The 19084-nt window shown below is 47.5% G+C and overlaps 1 protein-coding gene across 17 annotated transcripts in view; it reads right to left on the bottom strand.

Annotated features, from left to right (window-relative positions):
* Window positions 1-19084, bottom strand: part of DNM3 (dynamin 3) — a 406816-nt gene that overhangs the window by 278188 nt on the left and 109544 nt on the right. For all 17 annotated transcript variants that reach the window (XM_045026194.1, XM_045026192.1, XM_045026186.1 and 14 more), the window contains 3 exons: window positions 15344-15430; window positions 6736-6806; window positions 1970-2018 (listed from right to left, as the gene is read on the bottom strand). In XM_045026194.1, coding sequence (XP_044882129.1) covers window positions 1970-2018; window positions 6736-6806; window positions 15344-15430 — 207 coding nt within the window. The remainder of the gene's footprint in view (window positions 1-1969; window positions 2019-6735; window positions 6807-15343; window positions 15431-19084) is intronic.

Raw genomic sequence — 19084 nt, 5'->3', positions numbered from 1 at the left:
AAATAAAGTTTTATTTCAGAAACATTTTCTCTATTCAAAAGTCATTTTGTCACGCTCTTCTCACTTCCAAACAATTAAGATAAATACAAAACAAAAGTCTGTTTTAGTTTATCTCTGAAATAAGTTAGTTACCAACTTTGAGCTTTTTCCTTTTAAAGCCAAAGCTTTGTAGGGTTTTGCTATTTTGTTTTGTTATTTTAAGAGACAAAATACAGTCACTCAGACTCAGGAATAGTTACTCCAATTTGTATATTTCTGGGACATCATGGAATTGGGTGGTTTTCCTTCTACAGGACAACCCCAAAGCAGAGGTGACTATGGCTTTGTCTACACTGGCAAATGAATGACAAAACTTTTGTCTTTCTGAGATGTCAAAAAACCACACCCCCAAAAGACAAAAGTTTTGCAGACAGCGCTCTCCTGCCGACAAAGCTAACCCCACTCTTTGGGGGTGGAAGTTCTTTGTTGGCAGGAGAGTTGACAAACAGCGGCTACACTGTGCAATTTTTAGCAGCACTGCTGTAGCGACAAAGCCGTGTCGCTCAAAGCTGTGTAGTGTAGAATTAGCCTTAGTGTTTGACATGTAGGAGATGGAAGTCTCTCTTTGGAGGGTCTTTGGAACCGTTTCAGCCATTAGATCTTTCAGTTTTGTTTTGTTTTTAATCCCACCTGGCACGTAACTCAAAAACACAAAGAAGATGGTCAAGCTCTGGAGGTATCATTGCTTCCAAACTTTCCAGAAGCCATTTTGGAGGACCATTTTGGACAAGATTTCAGAAGTGAGTAGTGATTTTTGGTGCTTTTGTTTTCGGGCACTCAATGTGAGACACTTTAAAGAGGTCTGATTTTCAGAAAGAGCTGAGTACTTGCCTTCTGGAAGTAAGGCCCCTTTAAAGCACCCCAAATTCACCACCCAAAACCGGAGGCACTCGTCAATACTGGCCACTTTTGAAAAATCTTTGCCTTTAACTTTTCATTGTAATGTTTAATGCAGGAGTAATTATGTGCAAGAACATCAGGGAGATGTGCAAGCAAATAACCCAGATTAAAGGAAGTTGACTTTATTTTATTTTGACTATCCAAAATTGAAACCATCACAAATGAACACTGAGATACCATGATTTTTTTAATTTGTTTTGCTTAAAAGACAAACAGACTCTGCGGAACCTTAGAAATATACAAGAATATATACTAAGGCTGGTCGTATCAATCATCCTTAGTGTTTTAACTTAAAAAAGAAAACAGAAATTGATCCTGTAAAGTGCTGAGCACCCTTAACTTGCAGTGGAATCAGTGGGAGTTGAGGATGACAGCACCTCTTCACACTATAAGCATCTTGCAAGCCTGTACTACACATAATAAAAAGAAACAGCCAACTAATTTAGTTAATGACATCTCAGCAAGAGTGCTATTAGTCTGAGACCACCAATCAACTTTGTTTCTTCAAAGCAAGACTATGGTATGTAATCAACATTTTTATGAAGTCAGCTGAAAATTTTCAGCAGAGGTAAAAGACAAGTCCCTTCACCCGTCCCTTCACTGTGTTATCAAGCTGTGCACATGTGTGAACTAGTAAACCACTATACAACCAAGAGCAGGTATAAAACAAGTACTCACATAGTATTGGTCTTTGAACTCATTCACAAGTTTGAGCTTAATGAAAACTAAATATTTAGGGACAACACAGGAAGAAATTCTGGGTACTTAAGGGCATGGAGGAGGAGACACTGAAGAGCAGTCCAGTTAGCAGCAGAATTATTAAAAGTTATAGCTGACAACCTTAATGAAGCTGTCAGCTGGTTCTGAAAACTTAAGTAAAGCAAGTAAAAAAAGACACATTTTATATTATGTATCAAGCAAAACTGGTCACTTATACATTTACAGCAAAAAATAAAAGATACAGTCCATAAAATCAACAACTGAAGTTCACTTGTACATGAAATTATCCATTCTCTTATCAAATGCCTACCTGATTTCCAACTGCACTTTTGTTAACCTGACTGCTTCGTTGTTGGGCACTAAAAAAAGCAAAGAGAAAAATTACACAGAGGAAATTTAAATGCTAGATGAGTCCTTAAGCAACAGGCTTTGGAAACAATAAAATATCAAAATTTATGAGCCCAGAATCTGAGGCTAAAAAGAAACACAATTCAGTCTCAAATTCACAAGCAAACTCAGTTCATGTAAACTTCTGTTAACAGAAAACAGATCAACACAAACAGATTCTTATTAATCACCTCCTCTGTAATGTACATTGCACTACCATAGTGTTGACTTACATGTCTGATGAGGTTACTAAAGACATAAAAAGTTATGGCTCATCTGTGCACAAGTGAAATCTTAGGCAACATAAATATTAAAAAGGGGCAAGAAAAAATGAGTCACTTTAGTTCTTTAGAGCATTGCAGCAAAATCCTCCCCCACCCCATAGGTTCTCTAAAGGCCTAGTCTAGCAGCTCGTTTTGGATATTATTCTAATTTTTATATGCACTTTGAGGATGTAAATATAAAATGAGGGATGAAACCATCACAAAATGTGGTTAATGGTCTGTAATTCCCTAGGTGGTCCTTATTCCTCTTTTTATAGATTGGCACTATATTTGCCCTTTTCCAGTCCTCTGGAATCTCTCCCATCTTCCATGACTTTTTGAAGATAATCACTAATTGCTCAGATATCTCCTCAGTCAGTATTCTAGGACATATTTCATCAGGCCTTGGTGATTAGAAGACATCTAATTTGTCTAAATAGTTTTTAACTTGTTGTTTTCCTATTTTCAGGGCCACCCAGAGGGGGGGCAAGTGGGGCAATTTGCCCCAGGCCCCGGGCCCCGCAGGGGCCCCCACGAGAGTTTTTCTGGGCCCCTGGAGTGAGGTCCTTCACTCGCTCCAGGGGCCCAGGAAAACTCTCGCGGGGCTCAGGCCCCCGGAGCTTCTTCCGCTCTGGGTCTTCGGCAGCAGGGGGTCCTTCCGCCCCAGGGTGGAAGGACCCTCCACCGCCGAATTACCGCTGAAGACCCGGCACTTCGGCGGCGGGTCCCGCTTCAGCAGTAATTCGGCGGCGGGGGGGCCCCACCACAGGTCTTTGGGGCACTTCGGCGGTCCCAGAGCGGAAGGACACCCCCGGCGCCAAATTACCGCCGAAGCGAGGGCCCCCCGCCACCGAAGACCCCAGGCCCCCTGAATCCTCTGGGCGGCCCTGTCTATTTTAGCCTCTGATCCTACCTCATTTTCACTGGCATTCATTAAGTTAGATGTCCAACTGCTAATAAACTTTTTAGTGAAAACAAACAAAAAAGTCATTTAGCACTTCTGCCATTTCCACAATTTCGGCTATTGTTTCTTCCCCTCATTGAGTAAGGGGCCTACCCTGTCCTTGATCTTTCTCTGTATGTCTCAAGCTAGTTTAATCCTGCTTTGTGCCTTGGTGTTTCCAATTTTGTCCATACATATTTGTGTTATTTGTTTATATTCATCCTTTGTAATTTGACCTAGTTTCCACTTTTTGTAGGACTCTTTTTTGAGTTTCAGATCACTGAAGATCTCCTAGTTAAGCCAGGGTAGTCTCTTGCCATACTTCCTATGGTCCACTACTTTCTTATCTAAGGCTGCACTCATATGTCCACTACTGATTGACATGGGCTGTCTGCAATTCACTTTTTCATTCCTGCCACATAAGTTGCCACCAGATGTGTTTTGTCAAACACTGCCCAATCCTGTGTCTTCAGGGCTTCCAAATACAAGAGGAAAGATTCTGCTACTTTTTGTGATAAACATTACCTAAAGGTCTTCAGAACATTCAGGACTACCCTCATCTCCAGAACATTCACGCGCAGCTGCTATTCCTGAAGACCAAGAATGTTGGAAGAGGTGGCCCTTCATATCAGCTCCCCATCCCAGGAACAAACATATGTGGTCACTCGGTTTTGCAATGGAGAAAATTTGAAATCAAGACTTCATTGACATATAACCATTGTAGCTATCAGGCCAATCTTTTGCTGCATGGCTCTTGCTGATCTGGCTGGCTCTGAAAATCCTTTCCCTTATGTCCTGGACCCTATTCTAGAAATCCAAATATCCAGAAAGAGAAAAAACACACAGTCCTATCAGTGTAAATACATAGGCACTACCGCCAACTATAGCTCATAGCAATCCCTTCCCTCTAGGAGAGGTACAATTGTTCTCCAAAACCCAATTTTGAATTTTCCTTTCACCAGTTACCAATGGAAGTCTTTAACATTGAGGACAGGTTCAAATCCTCCCTTTCTTTTGACCAATAGCACAGGCTCAATGACATCCTTTTTGTCAGAAGGGATTAGATTTACTGCAGCTTCTCTTCGGGATGCTGAATTACAGCACATTCTGGAAGGGAGAAATTTGTAATTCTGAGACGTGTGTCCCCAAAAGGGCCTTGCATAATAAATGGACCCTAGTCTCCCTCTAATAGTAAGGGAGTACAAGACAGGCTGGCTAGTCACTCCGGAATTCAGAAACCTAGAGTCTTCTTCCAGAAGGAAGGCAAAGTGAACTGACTTTGCACGCACTGGGCACTGCAGAATCCAGAGCATATGTATGTGCTGGTTTCTCGGCAGGTGCTTTCCTTAGAAGATAAAAGAAAGAGGAGGAGGGGAGGATAACCTGAGAGAATGAAGGACAGATTTAATTATCTCAGCTTTCGTAAGACTATCATCCATTTTCCCCCATCTTCGAAGTTGCATGTTCCTGAAACTTCTGGTGAAACCATCACACAAAGGCCTAGTAAATGCAACAATGTGTCCGCAAGCATCAGTGGCACAGATAGCTGTCCCCACTGTTGTATCACCAAAGGATAGCCACACCCTGGCTTTGTCCACTCCCTCACAAGTCAGTTTCTTACAAACTCTTTGCTCCACACCCTTGGAGGTGGGGGGTACACGGTGCAAACCTTCTTCCACAGCTTGAACTGGTGTTTTCCCATATAGAACACGTACTGTTGTTCCCAACGTGAGCTGACAATATCACAGATTGAAAAAATATGTGTCCAAGGCCATCCTAGCTTCTGGAGTCATGCTATGGCACTATCATGATTGCGGCTGCCTCCATCATCATAATCTTTCGGAGAGGGAGGGAGAAATAAGCTGAGGATATCCCTCCATTTTCCAATAACCATCTTGGAGACATCCAGAGTGGTATGAAGTAGCTGCCAAACCTCACCAACTGGTCGAGTCTAAGATGGAAGAGGAGCACTTGTTACATCATCTGGGAATGAAACCAACCCCCTCAAAATCACAGCCTTGGGGTTTTCCTGGATTGTCTGCACATCAAAAGAAGAAATCTTAACAACCTGTTCAATTAAATGGAAAAAAGGATCAGCCCATACTGGAGAGAATTATCTTTCTCCTCTTCCCTCGGAGATAGTTCTTGGTTTCTGCTACTATTATCCTCTGTATCCAAACAGCAGTCTTGCTCATTTTCAGCAGTGTCACTGTCATCCTAAGCAAGCAGTGCAGTGAGTACTAAAATCTGTATTGGCAACTGTGCCCCAATGCTACCAGTAACGGCTGCACCAAAGGCATCCATGCATCAAAAGCTGTTTCCAGAGACACACAGCTCAAGGTCAAGAGGCTAGGCTGGGCTGGACTTGAGACCTCTTGAGGTTCCTTCCTGCCCTACATTTTTATGATTCTATAAGAGGTGAGAGACGCAGTTCCAGGTCAAGAGATGCACTTCCAGTGAGCCCTGAAGTCAGGCTAGGACAAAGCAAGAGAATCCAGTCTAGACCTACAGTAGGGGGCACAGTCAAGTATTAAGTGTCCTGAGGGTGAGCCTCTATGTGATGAGGTGTCCACACCACACTAGGCCTGAGTAGGGAAAAAAAGGGCCAATTAACCCCATGGCAGGCTGCCCCTGGAGGAGAGTCAGGGCCGGCTGAGTTGAAGAGATTAAGGAAATAAAGCCCAGCAGGGCAGGGGCAGGCTGAGCTGTATAAAACCAGGAAGTAAAGAGCAAGAGGGGGCAGCAGGAAAGAACTGGGCGCCACTCCCTAGAGATGATGGCAGTTAGCAAAAGACAAGGAGGAATCCCAGGAGAAGTATGCCCAGGAATCCTGCCTGAGAATACAGACACTGGGAACAACCTGAGAAGGGGTGAGATCGCCACATGGAACAGAGGAAGCTCCAGTGGTAACCCAAAGGGGGCAGGGGCAGAAGACAGAAGAGAGGTAGGAAAGAGCCCAGGGAAAGAGCAACAGGGTCCGAGCTTGCACAGACCGCGGTTGCTGGGTTTAGGGTCCCTGGGCTGGAACCCGGAGCAGTGGATGGGCCTGGATTCCACTGCCAGCCACTGGAGAAGTGGCACAGTTGGGGCAGTGGACTGGAAGACTGTCTGAGATGGTTCATCCAGTGGGACTCTGATACCACAGAAGAACTACTATAGTGACCTGGCCAGAGTGCCAAGCCATGAAGAGGGAGCACCCTGAGTCACAAAGAGGAAGTAACCTGAGTCCAGAGACAGACACACACTACAGGGTGGACAAATGAAGGCATACGGGGCATCAGACTGGTCGAGAGCTAATCCCCAGATGAACCACCAGGAGGTGCCCAGCAGTGAATAGTGAACTGCATTACACTCTATTTGCATGTCTCAAGGTTGGCAGTAGGCATATCCACCATTCTAAATGTTTCAGGCTATTTTTTCCTTAAATCGGTAAGAAGGGGAAATTAACAGTGTATCTGTATAATAAAGTCTCTGTATACATACTTTGCAAAGCCAATGAAGTCTTCGTGGTTGGTATTGATGTAAGATACCTGGATATCAATTAGCAGCAGTACCTACCAGGAAGAAAAAAAGGAAAATTTGAGTTTGCTGCATTATTGAATATTGTCTTTTATACTCATTCAGGCCAAAAGCAGTACTACCTACTAAATCCCATATCTGTTTCTTTAGTTATTTAGCAAACTATGCTATAATGGAACTGTCAGTCAACTACCTCCCTCAGCTTTCTTACAGTTGCCTCATTATCAGCTTCTGTAAAATTTAATTAAGACTAACCATATCTAGCCAAAGGGGAGTTTAATACATAGCACAGATTCTAGCACTATATTTTGCAGGATAGGCAATATTTGGTCTCTTATTGCTACTATTACTACACCAGCTAGTCAGGAACCTCTATGAAGAATTAGGGCTCTATGGTGTTAGGCATTATACAAACATGTAACAAGTCTGCCCAGTGAACTTACAGTTGAAGTGTTGGACAGGATAAAACAGGTAGACGAAACAGACAACAGGGGTGGACTGGGTGGATGAAGTAACAAAATGAACAGTTTAGCAAAACAGAGGTTTCAGCTTCCTGCTTGAGTGGTCTTGATCTGTTGGTGTCTCAGATGGATAACTGGACTGAAACGTCATGATCTATTTAATCTGGAAATATCTTAAAATACACAAAGAAAAGACCCCCCCTCCTGCAGCCTTCCTAAAGTGTGTACCAGGACAGTGCAGAAGGACCCTGCTTTCCTCCTGCCCTCTTTTCAGATGCTTGCTCCCCAGCAAGGATCAGGAGTGAACCATCCCTGTGCTCTGAGGAATGCAAGGACTGCTACAATAGAAGGTCCTTGCTCAACCACGCAAAGAAGAGGGAAATGTTTTTTGCATGGCTCTCCTCCCCTAGCAAAAGCCTCACGAGTTGAGGGCACGAGCCAGTCACAGGTGTTTAACTGCAGTGTAGACATCCCCTAAGTGTGTAAAACTGCATAATTATCAAAACCTCTCCAAGTCTATGCCTCAGGGCAACAACTTATTATTGCCAGAACACTGTGGGTAAAAATACTTTGATGCATAGGCCCTAACTATTAAAAAAAGAATAAAAACTAATAAGAGTTTTAATTTGATAAAATAACGTAATGTGACCTTCCTACTAAGATACCAGTCTCTCTGTATCCAACAAAAAACACTATGGAAAAATTAGTTACTTCTGAGTAAAGCCTTTACTCAGTGGCGGCTCCAGGCACCAGCGCTCCAAGCGCGTGCCTGGAGCGGCAAGCCACAGGGGATGTCCTGCCGGTCCCTGCGAGGGCGGCAGTCAGGCAGCCTTCGGTGGCATGCCTGCAGGAGGTCCGCCAGTCCCACGGATTCGGCGGCAATTCAGTGGTGGGACCGGGGACCTCCTGCAGGCAAGCCGCCAAGGCAGCCTGACTGCCGTGCTTGGGGCAGCAAAGAAGCTAGAGCCACCCCTGCCTTTACTACTGAAGCCTTATTGTGCCTGGGCATTGCATCAAACAATCCTCTTCACCAAGTCCTATACCACTAGACTACACAATTTTGCTCCTTTTCTTGTGTAATTGCTTTTTCTCATGAAGTCCAATATTTTTAAACCCCTTTCATTTCACCAAAAATTTGTACAATTGCCACTGCAGAGCTGCCAGAATACTGTACCCCACAAAGATACATTCTTTTTATTCCTCAAGGGGGAATAAAGTCCAACTTCCACTGAAAGTCAATGGGAGCTGAGTGGCTCTGACTTGGTCCTTCTGAATGCCTCCGTACTAGCCTGACCGATTTTAATACAGTAATTGTTAACAGCATAAGTAAATGATAGGTACATGTATCACAATCACCTATTTTAACACTGTCTGTGCCTGGACTCTCTCAGATTTGCATACAACTTGAACAAAAAGAAGTTAGAAGCTCTCTGAATTCACATACATAGGAAGCTGATATTTTTTGCTCATCTCTGGGCACATGAGAGGAAGGAAAAAGACAGTTACCTTTTTGTAACTGGTGTTCTTCGAGATGTGTTGTTCATGTCTATTCCACAATAGGTGTGCGTGCTCACCATGTGCACCAGTGCCGGAAGTTTTCCCCCTAGCAGTACCCGTAGAGGGGGAGCGCCCCCTGCAAGCCCTGGAGTGGCACCTGCCTGGCGTGGTATAAGGGGAGCTGTGCACTCCCCCCACCCTCAGTTCTTTCTTGCCAGACAGCTCCAGCAGAGGGGAAGGAGGGCAGAATGTGGAATAGACATGAGCAACACATCTCGAAGAACATCAGTTACGGAAAGGTAACTGTCTTTTCTTCTTCGAGTGGTTGCTCATGTGTATTCCACAATAGGTGATTCCAAGCTATACCTTCTGGAGGTGGGTAGGAGTTTCCAAGTTCTCAGGACGGAGTACCGCACTGTCGAACCCAGCATCATGCCTGATTTGGGAGACTATCGCATAGTGCAAGGTGAACATGTGAACTGAAGACCACGTGGTGGCCCTACAAATGTCCTGAATAGGGACGTGGGCCACAAAGGCAGCTGACGAAGCCTGCACCCGAGTCGAGTGCGCCCTCACAATGGGTGGCAGGGGGATACCTGCCAGCACATAACAGGAGCAGATGCACGAAGTGATCCAGTTGGAAAGCCGCTGAGTGGAAATCGGCTGGCCTCTTGCGCACTCAGCCGAGGCGACAAAAAGTTGTGAGGACTTTCTGAATGGCTTGTTCCGCTCGAGGTAGAAAGCCACAGCCCACCTCACATCGAGCATGTGGAGACAGCGCTCCTCACTAGTCACATGAGGCTTGAGGCAGAGGACTGGAAGAAAAATGTCCTGACCCATGTGGTAGGCAGAGACCACCTTCCGGAGAAACAAGGGGTGTGGGCGGAGCTGGACCTTGTCCTTATGAAAGACCGTATACGGCGGCTCGGAGGTCAGGGCCCTGAGCTCCAAGACCTGCCTGGCCGATGTGAAAGCAACCAAGAAGGCCACCTTCCACGAGAGGTGAGACCAGGAACACATGGCTAATGGTTCAAACCATGGGGCCATGTAAGACAAGCCAGCACCAGATTCAGGTCCCATTGTGGGACCAGGGGCTTAGAATATGGGTAAAGCCAGTCCAAACCCTTAAGGAACCGGCTGGTCATAGCATGGGAGAACACAGTGTGTCCTTGCACCGGGGGATGGAAGGCTGATATGGCCACCAGGAGCATCCTGACTGATGAGGGCGCCAGGCCCTGGGCCCTCAGGTGGAGAAGGTAATCAAGGATAAGCTGGATCAGGGAGGCCGTTGGGGACACACCTTGGTCCGCCGCCCACCTAGAAAACCGAGACTACTTTGCCATGTAGGAGCCCCGAGTGGAGGGCCATCTACTTTCAAGGAGGACATGCTGAACCTGTTCTGAGCATGTCTTTTCCTCACCACCTAGCCACTGAGCAGCCACGCTGTGAGGTGAAGAGCTGCCAGGTTGGGGTGGAGGAGGCAGCCCTGGTCCTGAGAGAGCAGGTCCGGGTGGAGCAGCAACGGCCACAGCGGAGCCACCGCCAGGCCCGAGAGGGTCCCTTACCAGTTCTGCCTGGGCCACGCCAGGGCAATGAGGAGGACCCTGGCTTTGTCCGTCTTTATTTTCTCCAGGACCCTGCTGATCAGAGGGAACGGAGGAAAGGCGTAGAGAAGCTGGCCTGACCAGAATAGGATAAAGGCATTGGAGACAGTGCCCATTCCTAGGCCCCCCCGGAGCAGAACTGGGGGCATCGTCGGTTCTGCCGGGTCGTAAATAGGTCCACCTGGGGAGTTCCCCACCTTCGGAAGAGCTGGTGGGCCACTTCCTGGTGTAGAGACCACTCGTGCTGAGAGGAAAAGTCTCTGCTCAAGCGATCCGCCCTCACGTTCCAGGAGCCCAGCAGGTGAAAGGCTTTTAGGTGGATGTCGTGAGCTATACAGAAGTCCCACAGACTGAGGGCTTCATGGCAGAGGATCGGGCCCCACCTTGCCTGTTGATGTAGAACACTGAGGCCGTGTTGTCCATAAGAACCCGACTACCTTACCCTTCAGATGTGAGCAGAAGGCCATACATGCCAGTCGCACCGCCCTGAGTTCCTTGACGTTTATATGAAGGGTTAGGTCTTGCAGAGACCACAGGCCTTCGGTCTGAAAATTCCCCACATGGACCCCCCAGCCCAAGTCCGATGCATGGGACACCAGCTCCAACAACGGGCCCTGTCCCTGAACGAGACCCATTGGAGCATATTGCTTGGGGCGGACCACCACCATAGGTAGGTGATCACCGAGTTCGGCACGATAAGGGCCTTGTCCAGTCTGTCCGTGACTCGGAGAACTTCGAGGCCAGCCAGACCTGGAGGGGCCTCACCCTGAGTCTGGCGTGGCGGACCGCAAACGTGCATGCCGACATGTGACCTAGCAGCTGTAGGCAAGCCCTGGCTGTCGTCACCGGGAACCTTGCGATCGAGTCGATGAGCCCTTTCAGGGTGTCGAACCTGTCTGTGGGGAGAGAGGCCCTGGCCGACGTTGCATCCAGGAGTGCCCCGATAAACTCTATGCATTGGACTGGGACCAACGTGGACTTGGTCTTGTTTACCAACAGGCCCAGGGCAGTGCATGTGGACAGGAGGAGTGCCACATGATCCCTCACCTGCAATCGGGAGGTGCCCTTGACCAGCCAGTAGTCCAGATAGGGGAATATCTGGACTCCCTGGCATCTGAGGTAGGCCACTACCACTGACATGCATTTTGTAAAGACCCTTGGGGTTGTGGATAGACCAAACAGGAGGGCCGTGAATTGGTAGTGATTCTGTCCCACCCCAAAACGGAGGAAGCGCCTGTGCCCTTCAAATATGTGGATGTGGAAGTATGCATCCTGTCCCCGGGATCCAGGGAGGGGATGATGGAGGCCAGGGAAATCATGCAGAACTTGAGTTTTACCATATACTGGTTCAGGCCTCGCAGGTCCATGATGGGCCTGAGCCCCCCTTTGGCCTTCAGGATAAGGAAATACCGGGAGTAATACCCCTTGCCCAGGGATTCCTTTGGCACCACCTCTATTGCTCCTAGTTCCAGGAGCCGCCCAACCTCCTGCTCAAGCAGAGCCTCGTGCGATGGGTCCCCCAAGGGGGGTGGGGGTTGGGTGTGGAGGAGGTAAACTGAAGGGTCTAACCTCGGGAGATGGTGTTGAGGACCCATCGGTCTGAGGTGAGCCGCAACCATTCTGGGAGGAAAGCAAAGCACACAACCGATTGGAAAAAAGGAGCTTTATTAGGAGTGGATTCCTGCTGAGAACTGGCGGGGTACCCCCGAGCGTCCTGTCAAAAAACACCTTTTACCCGCCTGCTTGCCCTTCGAGGACCCAGACTGGAGGGCATGCCGAGACTGCCTTTGCGGGCGTTTTCTATAGTCCCGGTGCTTCTTATGGGCGGCCTCGTACTTCGGGAGGGCGGCCAGGGCAGGAGCCTGCTGCGGCTTGAACTTGGGAGTCTTTCATGTAGTGCAGCCTTGTGTCTGTTTCCTCAGCAAACAGAGCCTTCCCGTCGAAAGGGGATCCTGCATTGACGACTGCACTTCACTGGATAGCCCAGAGAGCAGGAGCCATGACGCTCATCTCACGGACACCACTGAGGCCATGGACCATGCGGCCATGTCTGCTGCATCCAAAGCGGCCTGCAGGGATGCCCTTGGGGCCGCTACCCCTTCCTCCACGAGCGCCTTAAACTCCTTTTTATCATGCTCCCGGAGGGAGTCCTCAAACTTGGGGAGGGATCCCCAGAGATTAAAACTCGTAGTGATCCAGGAGAGCCTGATAGTTTCCTACTCTTAGCTGGAAGCTTGACGACGAATAAGCTTTTCTCCCGAAAATATCCAGCCTCCAACAGTCTTTGTTCTTAGGGGTCGGGGCTGGCTCCCACTGCCATTCCCTGTGGTTGACCGACTCGACCACCAAGAAGTTGGGCACCGGGTGGGTATACAAACACTCGTGCCCCTTAGTGGGTACAAAGTACTGCATTCCACCTTCTTAGAGATGGGAGCCAATGAGGCTGGTGTTTGCCACATGGCATTTGAAATTCTTGCCACCCCTTCATGGAGCGGCAAGGCCACCCTGCCCGATTCCAAGGAGGACAGCACATTGAACAGGGAGTATGAGGGCTCTTCCATCTCCTCTGCTTGGAGGTGGAGGCTCGCTGCCACCCTTTTTAAGAGGTCTTGGTGGGCCCGATAGTCCTCCTGCGGGACGGAGGGGGGCGGGGCCTAAAAACAGCTCCTTCAGACAGGGCGAGGAGGTCGGTGCGGTGCTTTGGGTGTCGGCCGGCACCAGAGGATCCACCACCCAGTCAGACTCTGGGCACAGTGCTGAGGACACGGGTCCCACTGACTCCTTTCTTACCGATCTAGGGATGGAGGCCGACGGTGCTTCCGACGCCCCGGTCACCAAGCAAGTCCCCACCAGGGGCTGCGCCAGAGGCTGCGCCGGAGGCCACGGTGCCCACTGGTACCACTGGGCTGACCATGACGCTCAGTGCCACTGCACTTGCTGAGGCACCGGCGGGGCCAGCTGTTCAGGCTGGCTAGCCTGGCCTGTAGATGGGCGGCTGTGAGCGGAGGCTGGGCTAGTATATGACCCACTGCTGCCTCTGCACTGGAAGTAGCGGCAGTGGCGGGATCTACATCAGCAACATGACAGCGATCTCGAGGTGGAGGAATGGCACCGATGGTAGTAGCTGCTCCGCGAACGGCCTCAATGGGCAGACCCGCGATGGCGAGATACCAGCGAACGACACCCAGGGCTATGGTGCCTTGGCAGAGACTTGGAGCAGGAGTCCGAGCGGGAACAGCGTTGACGGTCATGCCGCAACCAACTGCGGTACCTCCTTCAAGACGAGGACCGTTGGCGACATCCACCACGGTCCTGTCGATATTTGCTCCGCGAAGACAAGTGGTGCCGGGAGTCCTGGTTGGACGGTACCAATCCAGACAGTCAGGCTGGCTTCGAGGATGATCCACATGGCCTGAGCCTAGAACGGTTGCTGAGCAGTAAGCAGTGTCGGGAACGTTCCCTCAACTGAGACCGGTACCGGGCCGCCGGTAACTGCGGTGATCCCAACGGCTGCTTGCCTCTGGAGCATGGGGGCCGACATGGACATGACGTCGCTGGCTCCTGGAGGGCTTTGGGCGTAGATGGCATCTGGACATCTGGAGAGGCCTGCTCCGAAGAGACCGGGCTACTCCGCTCAACATCAGTCGGAGGCCTAGGGCCTGGTGGGGATCGAGGGCTGCCTGACATGGGCCTAGCCTTTGTCCCAGACTTCCCTCGGTGCCGTTGCGAAGAGGGAGTCATTCCGGTCCTCTTGGTGTGCCCCATGGATAGGGAGCAGTGTGCCAACTGGTCGATGGTTCTGGAGGGTCTCCGCGTACCGACGCCGCGGTGCCGGGTACCAGTTCGTAGCAGTGTGCCGGGGTCGGGGCCGGCGCTGACTCCATCAGGATTGCCCAGAGCCTAATGTCCCTTTCTTTTTTGGTCTGGGGCTTGAACGACTTGCAGATCTTGCACCTTTCACTGATATGGGTTTCTCCCAAGCAGTGCTGACAGTCCGTGTGCAGGTAACTCCTTGGCATAGAATGCCTACAAGAGCCACACGACTTAAATCCCGGGGCGCAGGGCATGCCCCGGCCCAGGCTCACTAACTAACTAAACTAACTGAAATAGCTGACTACAGGTACTAATGAACGGATTAACAGTTCTGGGGACAAGCTGCAGCAAAGCTGGAGCTGAGCAGTTCTGACGCACCTTCACTGGCGGCAAGAAGGAACTGGGGGTGGGGGGAGCACGCAGCTCCCCTTATACCGTGCCAGGCAGGTGCCACTCCAGGGGTTATGGGGGGCGCTCTCCCCACCACGGGTACTGCTAGGGGAAAAACTTCTGGCACCAGTGCACGTGGCGAGCACGCACACATAAGCAATCACTCGAAGAAAAAGAAGGAAAGAAAAATGGGAGCAGTTATTCCAAGTTACCTGTATCCTTTTCTTCCAAAGTTTGGAAAACTTGGTTGTGCTGATTAAAAGCTCCCCCAAGGCACAAGATCAATAACTTGTGTGATTAATACTTGGAGTAAACATCTATAATATTGACTGAGAGGAAGGGAACAGGATACCATGCAGCCCTTTCAAGCTCCATGGGGTCCGAGGCTCCTCAAGGCTCCATGAGAAGCCAGAGGGCTGTTTTAAATTAGGTCAGCTGCTAGTAGCCCCAGAGGGCTATTATGGTTGCAAGGGACTGTCCCTTTTCCTTGGCAATGTCCCATCCACTGTCTGCAAGCGGGATTAGAAGGAGTTGTTAATCCAGTTCTACACCATCAGCAGGTCATCCACATTTTCTGTTCCCATTTGCAACTGGCAGATTAAATTAGGAGTCTTTGGAACAGCGCTGGTCTCCTTTCCTCCCTTCTCTAGAACCTCTCTCCATTCCCCACCTCTCCAACATCTAATACGCCAATGTCTGTTACACTTTCGACACAAGCAATTTACCATGGCTAAGGCTTTTAAAAAATGGTTCTTGTCCTTCATCACTCTCAACTCCCAACCCACCAGATTTCATGTTTATTCCCACCTGTTCCTTGGTCTTCTCTTCTCTGTCTCGAATGTGGCCAGCAACAATCCTTTCTGTTTCCTCACACAGCCTTGGATAGGTCGCCAGCTGTAAGGCAAAATGGGGAGGAATTTAAACTTGCTGAGTGATGTTAAAAGGGTACAAATGGAGAATCTACACTAGTCTCTGGACAGAAGTAAGTTTTGTAAACACTGTACTAAAGTTAACAAGACCCCAGGAAGCGTACTTACCAGTAAGGGTAGTTTAATATAATATGCATAGATCCAAACTCTGGGAACTTGCATGCCTATTTGCTTCACGGAATGCTCAAGAAAGTAGTGCCCATTTTGAGTGCATGTTCCTTTGCAGAACTGAACGTTTGTAATGAGAGCAAACATGGAACTGCAGCTCAAAACCATCGACTCCTGTTCTCTTAATCCAAATCTATGTCAAAGCTCTCCCAAAATATAAGAAAGGAGGATGGAGAGAGTGGATATATGTACTTCAAGAACAACATACTGCTAAGTAGAAGCAGCAAAGAATCCTGTGGCACCTTATAGACTAACAGACGTTTTTAGTCTATAAGGTGCCACAGGATTCTTTGCTGCTTCTACAGAACCAGACTAACACGGCTACCCCTCTGATACTTGATACTGCTAAGTGTGGGGGTTGGACTAAATGACCTCCTGAGATCTCTTCCAACCCTAATCTTCTATGATTCTAAGGAACTTTCCTTTCTCCTTTGAGTATTGGCTATATAGCTGTTCCCCACTCACTGAAAATTAATTATCCATAGCAAACTTCTCCAGAGGAGGGCTGAGACAAAATATGCTGCAGAAATGTTCAGGGCTGCTCTCCCAAACTGAGTATCTGATCGGTCTGAAAATTCCAAATAAATGCATGACTTGAGCTCCAGTGAGCATCTTTAAGCCTCTGAAATAGAGGAATTTCTCTGACTTGTTACAGAAACTGCTTTAAAACTGGTAGGTCATATACTAAGTCAATCATGTATTGATATACTAGTAAGGTCTCAATGAGTCGTCATACAAATTTATATCAATTAGTCTTCTCCCAAAGATTGCCTATCTCCATACAGTATGAATTCAGAGGCTTTCGTGGGTTTAAATGCTATTGAAAAAGCAGCTCAGGGCCATTTTCACATCTAATTTGTTCAAGCCCAGCCTCCCTTGGCAAGCTGTGAGGTTTACAGAAGCACACTGGGCATACAGATAGACTGATTTAGGTGAAGTTCATATGGCCTTAGTCAGCAATTTGGGTAGCAGACACATGATCCCCTTTGACATCAGGGCTTGGTTCTCAATGACTCTTGTGCCTAATGTTATAATCACAAGTAAATACAATTTTCAGAGATAGGTAGATAGTTGGGAACATACTCTCAAAGACTGAAATAACAATTCCATCAATTCTCAGTATTAGATTTCAGTGCCAATAAGGTGATGACTCATAAGTAGGTGGGAAGACATGAACCAATCTCTTCAAGTATCTTTTAACAATAGTAGGTATTAAAAAATGCAAGTATTAAAAGATCAGTGGAGTGTAGGATGATATGCAGATATGGCTACAAAATAGAATGACTGTACTCCAGGCTAATCCAGAGTGTATAAGTGGTAACAAATATTTATCATTTATGTAGGCATTGAAGCTTTTACAAGTGAGAACACAGCTGAGATGCAGTCATGTGACCCATATGTCTGAGAATACAACACCGAAAGCTGTCTTCTATGGTGAATTAGAGATTGGAACTCGTTTTGGGGCAAACCAGGGAAGCATTACAATGACCCTCTGAAAGCCAACCTCCAATCTTGCAATGAGCACCTCAAATACCTTAGAGCTCTTAACCCACAATAGGACCCAATGGCAGCAGCTCTGCCACCTCGGACTGGAAGACTTCAAGAGCTCATGGACTGCTGCAACCCAGGAGAAAAATACAAGATATAAAGCTAAAAGCAGTGCACATTCATCTTCAAGTGTTTTCACCTGTGGCACTTGCAGACAGGGCTGTAGGTCAAAAATTGATCACTGATCTCATCTCAAGACCCATGATAAATGACTGTTACTCATCCATCAAACTCGATAGGAGACTCCATCATCATCAGTTTGATTACATGTGTCTATCTGTTCCAAATGGGCCAAAATGAAGGGAACAAAAGAACAGTAATCTTGCTGAAAGTTCACAGGGAAAATCTTTGCTTTTTCCTGGTTAGGTCATTATCAAAGATATCTATGATTTTCCAGAATGATGTGTTAAAGAATGATTGTTCTTGCAAACAATCAGCCAAAGCAATTAGCCAAATCTCTAGGCCAGCAAAGATTTCAGATGGTGGTGAAGAACCTGACCCTGACTCTTTGACAAGAGATATGAAAAAGCTGATAAAAGACTCTTGCATTTCTGCAGTCAGGTTCTTGTGTGCTGTTATGCCAATTTCATTAAGGGAAACATAAGAATAAGCACACATTTCCTTCACTATCTGATCCACGAATGGGTGAATGATTACATTCATGGATTTCAGAAGGGGTCACCAGTTGCTGTTTGAGTGCTATGGACACCAGAAGCTGCATTTGCACATTGACTTGGCTAACCCTAATTTAAAACAGAGGCTGGCTCTTTGGGTGAGGGGGAGAACCTAAAACACTTCCTCTAATAAAAGCTATGTTAGGGAGATCTCTCACTCTGTGCAAGCTTAAGCAGTAAAGGCCACACAAATTGAAAATCCTTTGGAGAGTATCCTTCTCTTAGAGACAGAAAAAAGTAAATCTGTTGAGCTAAATAATTTTCTTCAAAAGCAGCACATCCATTTAAGTCCCCTCTGCTTCAAGTCCATCAGAACTAAACTTAATGAAACAGATTACCAGACCCAAGGAACCAGATAGCACTTGCCAAAACCATGCCACCAGTTCAGACCCTAACACTGACTAGACAACTGTGTGTGTGTGTGTGTGTGTGTGTGCACACACATAAATATAAATATAAAGCAGTGTTTTTTAAAAGCTAAAATAATATAATCATCAAGGCTAACTACTAACGATTAAAAACCTAAATTAAACCAGTGGTACTGCAAAAAAGGAAAAGAGATCCCAGGATTTCCAGGCTCAAGGCAGCAATGATCAGTGAAGAACTGAAAGGAATCAGGGCCATGGTTTCTTTATACCCAGTCTCCAAACATTCAGATCCACCAAAGCAGGGTCTCTAGAGGGTTCCAACTTGGATGCAAAAGGGGCATGCACTACCCAAGAGTATGGAATCATCTTGGACAAAACTTCTCTCATAGATCCACAGGGACAGATCTGTTTAGAGATAGAGATACTCTCCCAGCAGAATCAATGAGAACTGTGTGCACATGCACAGGAATAACAGTCATGATCTCTCATGTAAATAAGTGATAAGGATTTTGCCCTTCATTTACATATCATAATTCAACAGAAGACTAGAAAGAAGGCAAGTTATTTGCATGCAATTCCTATATACTAATATACAGTCTGATGTTCCCATTAAGCTATGCATGTGTGTGCTTAACCAAAAGACGCTAAACATGCGCACGTCCTGCTGCCAAACTGCTCCTTCCAGCAGGCGGGAAGAGGAGGCTTCAGTTCTCCTCTTTCTCCTGTAGCTGAATAATTTCTCTACTCATGGCTTTAGTATGTGCTGCTGTAAATTATTCCAAAGTTTCAGATTCCTAGAAGGCTCCACCATGTGGCAGCTGCTGTGAGTCTCAAGGTGGTACTCATAGACCATGCAATGCA

This window comes from Mauremys mutica, chromosome 8 (assembly GCF_020497125.1).
Source record: "Mauremys mutica isolate MM-2020 ecotype Southern chromosome 8, ASM2049712v1, whole genome shotgun sequence".
In the NCBI taxonomy this organism is placed as follows: Eukaryota; Metazoa; Chordata; order Testudines; family Geoemydidae; genus Mauremys; species Mauremys mutica.
The sequence above is the reverse complement of the archived record's forward strand: the minus strand, read 5'-3'. Positions and strand labels throughout refer to the sequence as shown.